Source organism: Leptonychotes weddellii, chromosome 6 (genome assembly GCF_054177405.1).
Source record: "Leptonychotes weddellii isolate Sample4059 chromosome 6, ASM5417740v2, whole genome shotgun sequence".
NCBI classification, from domain to species: Eukaryota; Metazoa; Chordata; class Mammalia; order Carnivora; family Phocidae; genus Leptonychotes; species Leptonychotes weddellii.
The window spans coordinates 106198753-106207382 of record NC_138374.1 but is presented as its reverse complement, the minus strand read 5'-3'; the positions used below and the strand labels follow the sequence as shown (position 1 = coordinate 106207382).

The window sequence follows — 8630 nt, the reverse complement described above, 5'->3', positions numbered from 1 at the left end:
CATTACACCTGAAATGACCCATCTCGACTATGGAGGAGTCCCTAGACAGAAGTTATGAATTAATGTTTCAAAAAACAAACTCCAATTGAGCCTAATATAGGGGAAAATTACTATTTGCAAAATAATGTGATTCCGGGGCTTAAATTACATTCCCTTGACCAAGGACAACCTCCTTTATTACTTTTTTATTTCCTGGAGGTTTTCCCTGGAGGCTCCCCACCCAGAAAGAGTTGCCAATTCAAGTTGCAGGAGGACCAATGTTGCTTTTTTATACATATGCAGCTCCGGAGGGGAACGGGCGGGGGCGGGCGGCGAGGGGAGAATAACTGCTTGGTCCTGCAAAGACATCTGTTTCTCATCTCCGTTTGCTGTGGCAAAGGAGAAGAAAGTCTTTTGCAAAGGGTGGGAAAGGCACAGATTTATTTATTTATTTTTAATCACACGCACACAAACAACAACAACAGAACTAAACCAAATAATAAAAAAGAAGACATCTCAGAAGGTTGCAGAGTGAATACGTTATCCGGCTGGAGCCGAGCCCCCAGGGCCAGGGCGGGAGCCGGGGAGCGCGTGGGGTCTGGGCTGCGGGCTGGAGCTGGGCCCGCGTGTCCCCGGGCACCGGGAGGGGAGGGGAGGGGAGAGCGGGGAGGAGAGGGAGGAGGGAGGGCGGGAAGGAGGGAAGGAGGCAGGGGGCGGGCTGGGGTGGGGGTGAGGGGAAGGCGCCCCGTGTGCTGCCTGAGGAGCGGCGGCGGCGGCGGGAGCAGAGGGAGGGCGGGAGAGCGGGCGCGCTTGTCATGTTCCCTCTCTCACCCTGGGGGCATCCTGCAGAACCTCTCCTCGGAAATCCACGGGGAAATGGCAAACAGGATTGACGGGTTTCACACGCTCCTCGCTAGACAGAGCCGCTCATTACCATAACCGTCTGCAGCGACGGCGGCGCGGCGCCCCAGTCGCGGCGGCGGGACCTGCCGGGACCCTCGCCCGCCGCGCACCAGCGTCCACCGCCGACCGGGCCGCCGGGCCGGGCCCCGCGCCACTGTGCACCGGCGGCCGGGCTGGCGCCGAGCCCAGAGCGGACCAGCGGCAGCGCGAGCGCTCCGGCCGCCGCCTCCCGGCTGACCCCGCGGTAAGAGTCGGGCCGGGCGCGGGCGGCGAGGCCAGGGCGGGTGGAGGGCGAGGGCCGGTCCCCGCGGGCGTTTGCGCGCGCCCACTGGCACCCCCGCGGCCTCCCGCGCGCCTTCCCCGCGCCGGGGCTGCCGAGTGGACGCGCACCGGCCGGCGCGGGACCCGGGCGGCGCGGGGGCCAGGACAACCACCCGGGCGCCGGGGCGGCGCGGGCTTTTCCCGGGGCTGGCGTGCGCCGCGGGGCCTTTACCGGGGCGGGAACCGCTGCCGCCTGCGCGCACCGAGCCGACTCCGGGGGCGGGTGGGGATGGCAGCCCGGGTGAGCCCCCCCAGGGTCCTCGGCGGCCGCTCCCTCCCTTCCCCTAGGGGACGGGGGGTCAGTAGGAGGGATGCCCCCGGGGTCTGGTCGCCGCGGCGCTGGGCAGGTGGAGAGGGAGGGATTGTGGATGTCAGGAGCGCGCGTCTGCGAGAAAAAGGAATAGCTGCAGGAGCTGACACCTTCTGTCCTCCGCCACCTCCGCCCCCGCACTCTCCTCCTCGGCAGCCGAGGCACGCTGCGGGCGGCGGCGGCTTCTCTATCCTCAGCTCACCTCCCCGGCGGGCTCGGCTGCTGCCCGCCTGGTCCACGCCTCCGCCTCTCTCCTCCCTTCCTCCCCTCCCGCCTCCTGGGCCCTAGCAACTTTCCGGAGTGCCCGGCTGGGGCCGCGGAGGCGGGGGGCAGGCGGCTCCCCGGCCCAAGGCGGCGCGGACGGTGCGGGCGCTGTCCCCCTCCGCCCGGGTCCCACGGCCGCGCACGGCGCTCCCGCAGCCGCGGGCTCCGAGTGGGCTTGGCCGGCGAGGGAGGGAGGGCCGGGCAGGCATCTGCTGCGGGCTGGAGCGCGGGGCCCGGGCCAGCCTCGCCAGAGCCCTGCCAGCCGCCGTGAGTCATTTCCTTGGAATCCTACCTTTGGTGTTTATTTCCCTTAGAAGGAAACTTGTTTTTAAAAAAAAAAAAGAAGAAGAAGAAAAGAAAGAAAGAGTAATAATAGCTCTTATTCTTCAGGAGAGGCGCACGGCTCCGGCACCGTGGAAAGACAACTTGCCTTTGTTCCCAGACACTTGGGGTGTTGTTTACTTTCTCCTGCGGCCGGCAGGGCTCGGCTCGCTACCCGGGAAGGGGCTCCGGGGCCGCGGCACCGACCCCTGGGGGTGTGTCTATGCGGGAGCCCGGACGCGGTGCCTGCAGGGGGTCGGTTCTCCAAACCTCACCACCCCAGTCTTGGGCCTGGGATGGGGAGACCTGGCGCCAGGGCTCGGACACCTGGACACCCCATCTTCTCCTTCAGGCCCAGCACCCGCGTTCTTAGACCCAGGACCTGACCTAAAGTTCCTGGCCTCTCGAAGCTACAGCTGAGAAATGCACTTCCCAGGGTAGACAGGTGTATTGCCGGGACTGGCAGAAAAACGACATCTATTTAGAAGGGTCGAAGGATTTTCTTCCACCCATTCAGCCCCTTCCATCACCACCAGCAGCAGCAGCAGCAGCTGGACGAGCTGTTGGGATCTTGCTAAGCACAACGTCGAGGTCAGGGGCTTGATTCCACCTGGGCAGCCCCAAAGGTGCCTTGACAATATCAGCCCTTTACTTCTCGGCTTTTCAGTGTGGGAATCCGATCTCTAACTGCTAGAATGCTCTTAATGTTCTCTAATTTACAATGAGAGGTGGGGGCAGGGCTGGGCAAAGAATGATCTGGAGCCCCTGTTAGATTCAAGGGGCCACTGAATCTAGCTAGCCTGTTCTGTGGGCCAGCCACTCCTATTAGCATTAGAATGGCTCTCAGGAAAGAACAAGCCTAACCCATCTGGAAAAACCAAATTGTAGAGCAACGCCTGGTAACTTTACGATGAACATTTGCTGGAAAAGCATGACATTTTAGCCCTCAGCCTTCTGGGAATGCTTGAGGAGTCATGCCACTACATCAGTTGGGTGACAGAACAGACATGCAGGAGCCTGGAGATAAGAGGTTAAGGACCTTCTTATTTTTTACTTTTTAAACCCATGTATGGACCAAACACACTTTTTTTTAAAGATTTTATTTATTTATTTGAGACAGAGAGAATGAGAGAGACAGAGAGCACATGAGAGGGGGGAGGGTCAGAGGGAGAAGCAGACCCCCCCCCTCCGCTGAGCAGGGAGCCCGATGCGGGACTCGATCCCGGGACTCCAGGATCATGACCTGAGCCGAAGGCAGTCGCCCAACCAACTGAGCCACCCAGGCGCCCCCAAACACACTTTTAACAGCCTTCTTTTGAATCCACTCACCTCTGATGTTAAAAAAACAAATTTTACCGTAATTGTACATCTTCGTGGTTATATCTGATATTAACAGCGCATGAATTTGTGGATTTAAACTTCTGAACTCGGTAATAGAATTATAATGTAAATCTCATCATACAGAGAATAATGACAGTTTGGATCTGCACATGTAATACAAATAAAGAGTCATGTGAAACATTGGTGCATAGCACCACACACTCCCGATGCTTCATGCGTGTGGAACTTGCCTTCTTAATTTGTTAACATCCCGGCATAAATTCTAAATAGGCCAGGAAGACTCAACTGCAAAATCTCCTCCCCGCTCCCAAATAATCTGAAGTCATTCATATTTTATTCAGACTTAGAAATATCATTTGTGGCACTGAGCTTCTCCCGTTTAGGATTTTGTGTGTAAAAGTTTCCAGTTCAAAAAAGAAAACCTTAGAGAAATCAGGTGTCATAATGGAAAGAAAGAGCCAAGATAAAAGGACTATGCTGTGTTTCAAGTTCAGATGCATTCTGATAGGATTTCATATGCTGGAATCAATACTAACAAATAGAAACACTGAAATCCTAACCGCCAAAACAGCTACAACAATAAGTCATTAAAATGGAAACAAACTCTTAGGAACATAAAATAGCACAGGCCCATATAATGTCCTATTAAACAAAGGTAATTGCTTCTAGGGGGCCTACAAATGCTTCACTTTCTTAAGGGGCGTGAATTTGTCAACCTTCTCTAGTTTTATATCATAAAAGTTCAACATAGACAAAAAGCTTGGGTCTTACTCCCAGAATCGCGCACAAAAGCGAGTGTGAATTTCAAGCTGGAAAATACTGTTGCAGTCAGTGAGAGAGGGCTACTGAGAGAAAGCTATAGTTCAAGTGCTCCTGGCAATAGCACTCGCTGATACAACTGTCTTTTATAATAGGTTAAGAAATTAGACCATTTATGAGAGTCTCCCAGGGAATAAATTATCATGAGGCTTGATATCTTGTTTGGATGCTGAGTTTGAGGGGTGATAGAATAGCTTAGTTTATCAAATCAGTGTAGTGTAAATTTTTTGATGAGTCAAGAGCAAAATAAATGGCATGTCCCACCGTTTGCTTTTAGAGAATAATCGAACCGCTTTTTTTTTTTTTTTTTTTTTGTAATAAGGTTTTACTCGCAGTAAGTCTTCGGCTGCTGCCTCTTTGGAGGGCATTTTAAAAAGAAAAGGGGTAGGTGGTTTGGCAGCCCAGATCAGCTGGGTCCTCATTCTGGCCACTGACACGGACACTTCCCCTGTTCATCCTTCAGTGAGGTTGGGACAGAGTTTAGGATCTCAAGAAGAAGCCTGGATAAAGGATGGAGTCATTCCTGGAAGAGCTGCTCTGTTAGCCATAAGGACTTCATCACTTCAGTGAAGCTATCTCCCCTTCCCCTGGTGGTTTTCCTTCTTGTACCTGGAAGTGGACCCTTGTTAGAACACCTAGGTAATTATACTCTCCCGCTGGACAGCGGTGAATTCGCCCTTTCCCCAAAACCTTAGGAGCTGTGTAATTTGGAGAAGAAAGCATGAACTAGACCCTTAGCGTATATTTGAAAGACAATCAATCTTCAGAAAGCAGGCCTGACATCACTCTTTGTGACAGTTCTTTAAATGGCAAAGTGGGATAGTGGAGGTTCGGGTCTTGTAAAAGGAACTGGCCATTAATAAGGCGCCAAAGCTTCTGTGCTGTCACCACTGATCTCTGGCCCATCAGTCTTTTTGCCCGAGTATCAAAACTCTCTTCCCCCTTGAACTCACCCTTGACCCTGCCTTGAGCCTTAGTTGGGACCAAGTGAAGCCCCTGCGCCCAGGGCGGCGGGGGGGAATGGCCCACGCCACGTGAGCCGTGCAGGAGCCCAGCGGGCATCACGGAGCAGAGAGGCTCCCAGTCTCCCCACAGGCCCCAGGCAGCGGTGGGGGCTGAAGAGGAGGGCCGCAGCGCGGTGCCTCTTGGAAAGTTCCTGCCTTGTGTCTGGGCCTTGCCGAGGAAAGTTGTCGGCTGCCTCTGGCCCTGAAGCCCTGGCTCCTGTTTAATATTCTGCCTGCTCCGTTGATGTTGTGCTTGGCTCCTGTGGGGCTGCAACTCCCGGCTTGAAACCGGAGCCAATTTTCTGTCTTCATCTTACAGTGTTTTGACTGGAGGCAGATCCAGTTCAGGCCGATCAGGGCTGGTGGAAACAACTACCAAGTGTGTCTCTGTCTGCTTCGTTTTGGGAGGAGAAAGTGGAGGGAGCCCCAGAATGTTGTAGAGGAACTGGCCCTGCGGAAAGGAGAGAAGGAGGGGGCAGCTGCCCAGCCCGAACCCAACGGAGAGCATCAGTAGGGATTACGGGGAGATTTCGGCCTCCCCACCCTTTCCTTTTGATTGATTAGCGGATTTCATCAAAGGAGACTCCGGGGGGGGGGGATTGACTAGAAAATTGATTTTTGCCTTATTAATAGAAAGGAAGCGCAAGGGTTTTGGACTTGCCTCTTAGCGGTCCATTTTCTGCAGGAAGGTCAGGGGGAAAATGTGTTGAGGAGGCAAAGCAGCTGTTTCAAAGAGGGCTGAGGGGAATCTGAGAACAATAAGAAATGGGATTTTAAAGATCCGCCCATGAAATGCAGATTGCTGAACACAGAGGCTGAGCTAATAGCAGCAAGAGAGTTTGCTGAGGTTTTCTTTGAAAAAATAATAAAATGTTTCAGGGTGAAGGGGAGGACCGAGAAGTAAAAGTTTCCCAAAGCAAAGGAATGAAAATGCCAAGGCCATCCCCTGGCTTACTCTTGATTAGGGCTGTTTTCTTTCTTTCTTTCTTTTCTTTTCTTTTTTTTTTTTTTTTAGATCTGAGGCTGTCAGAGATGACTCTGGTTCTGTCCATGAATAGATTCTGCGAGCCCATTGTCTCGGAAGGAGCTGCTGAAATTGCTGGGTACCAGACACTATGGGAGGCTGACAGCTACGGAGGCCCGAGCCCCCCTGGGCCAGCACAGGCCCCTCTGCAGGGAGACCGGGGAGCCGGTCCCCCACTGGCAGGTACTGCCCTTGACCTTCCCCCGCTGCCCTCTGCAGCCAGACTCGTGGGTGGCGGTGGTGTCTGGGGCGCCCTTCTGAGCTGAGAGAGCTGTTCCAGGGACTTCCCAGGCTGTCTGTGCCTCTCTCCTAAGTGAGCCCAGGGCTCCAGGGAGAGGATCACAGGTGATACTTAAATTGCGTTCAAACCTGAGTCTACACGTGCTGCTACTTCGTGTGTAAGTTGTGCCCCCTATATTTTTAAAAGAACCAAACCAGATTTTGAAATCCTGAGTTTGGGTTTTGGTTTTTCACCCTATGGAACTACACAGTTCTCTCAGAGCTACACAAGCCCTGGTGAGCTTTTGACAATGAAATCTTTATCCCCTGAGACATAAAGGAATCTGCACTTTGGGCCAGAAGCTATGTGTCTCCTTTTTTTATTAAGCACACAATTGGCTTTCGTATTCAGGGGGAAATTTTTTTAAATACAGAAGTATGTTCTTCCTGATTTTTTATTCTTATATTCTAAGGTAAGTTCCTTGGATTTTTGTGTGCTACTACTTTAAAAAGAAAAAAAAAAAAAAACCTAAACTATAAACTAAGTACTCCCTTGAAGTTCATTTGGGATTAAAAGCTCTGTTCTTTCAAAATTGGACCCTACTTTGATTCATGGTTGACGTGTTACATTTTTGAGAGAGAAAAAAAGACTTTGGTTAGCCCAAATTTTAAGTTAAAATTTTTTTGAATTTCATATTTTGAAAGAAAGAATATTATAACTCCAGTGTGCAGATAGTCATTTGCTTCCTTATCTACAGCCAATAACATTTTAAAGTTATTTGGTTATTCATGCTTACGGTTAAAGATGTATACATTTGAGCAGTGGTGTCCTATTATCATGGAGTTAATTAAACAATTTGAATAAATACTATCCTCCCCTTTATGAATTTTGCTGTTTGTACATAAAATTAAGATTCTGAGTATTTTGTAAATGCTGACGTAGGTAATTTTCCTTTATGATTACCTAGAAATCCTTACCTAGCTTGGGTCACAGAATTCTGTATGATAGCAAATATTAAGACAAATGTTTATTTTTAATCACCACAATGTACAGACAAATATGTAGCCAAGTTATCTTCTATAAGGAAATTAAAGGAAAGTATTTTGTTTGGAGAACCTCTGGCAAACCACATGTCATTTGTCGTGTCTGATTTATTACCACAGGATCACATTACAGGGGAATTTCAAATCCTATAACAACATCCAAGATCACATACTTTAAGAGAAAGTATGTGGAAGAAGAGGATTTTCACCCACCGCTCAGCAGCTGTAGCCATAAAGTATGTTTTTTTAATAGTCATTATTCTTATTAAGAGTTTAAGATACTTAGTAACAGTTGCTTGATCCATTTCCAGAAATTAAATTGTTCCACCCAAGCAATGAAAAGGAGCCACTTCTCAGCAGAGCCATATTAATCGTTGTCACTTTTTTGGGTCCTCTGTTATTTTCACAAGTAGTCGAAGAAAGAGCCAGCAGGAGCTCCTCTACCCAGAAATAACAAAATTATATAATCCAAGGAACATCTTTTTTACAAATGCCTTGACTGTTCCCAGGTTGCGTTAGTGATTGTGAGCAGTCCATGTTTTCACGTGTGTGCAGAAACGCACTGTTCTTTCCTGACATCTCCCCACTGCCCACACTCTAGGTCCCATGGCCAAAGCCCCTTCTGTGTGTGCCCACCTGGGAACAGTTCCCCGGGGCTTCTCTTGACCTCTTAGAGGTGGACTCACTATCCCTTGAATGTGTGTGTGCAAGTAGAAACACGCACTTCATTGCACACTCATTACATAGGTTTAGTTTGTTAAAATATGTACTTCATTCCCTAGAAAAGGCCACAGCTAACTCTTTTGCATGCCTAAGAAGAAAATACTGGAGGGGGGTGGGGTGGGAGGGATGGGGTGACTGGGTGATAGACACTGGGGAGGGCATGTGCTCTGGTAAGCGCTGTGAATTGTGCAAGACTGTTGAATCTCAGATGTGTACCTCTGAAACAAATAATGCAATATATGTTAAGAAAAAAAAAAAGAAGAAGAAGAAGGTAGCGGGAGGGGAAGAATGAAGCGGGGGAAATCGGGAGGGGTAGACAAACCATGAGAGACGATGGACTCTGAAAAACAAACTGAGG

The 8630-nt window shown here is 50.6% G+C and overlaps 1 protein-coding gene across 5 annotated transcripts in view; it reads left to right on the top strand.

Annotated features, from left to right (window-relative positions):
• Positions 1-987: 987 nt before the first annotated feature.
• SERTAD4 (SERTA domain containing 4) overlaps positions 988-8630 on the top strand; it is an 18695-nt gene continuing 11052 nt past the window's right edge. The window contains exons 1-5 of one of the 5 annotated variants that reach the window (XM_081824861.1): positions 988-1126; positions 4722-4897; positions 5582-5772; positions 6278-6469; positions 7670-7785. In XM_081824861.1, coding sequence (XP_081680987.1) covers positions 6295-6469; positions 7670-7785 — 291 coding nt within the window. In that variant the 5' untranslated portion in view covers positions 988-1126; positions 4722-4897; positions 5582-5772; positions 6278-6294. Of the gene's footprint in view, positions 1127-3369; positions 5773-5799; positions 6470-7669; positions 7786-8630 lie in introns of those variants that run through there. The other 4 variants (XM_081824864.1, XM_081824863.1, XM_081824862.1 and 1 more) reach the window with 4 other exon arrangements.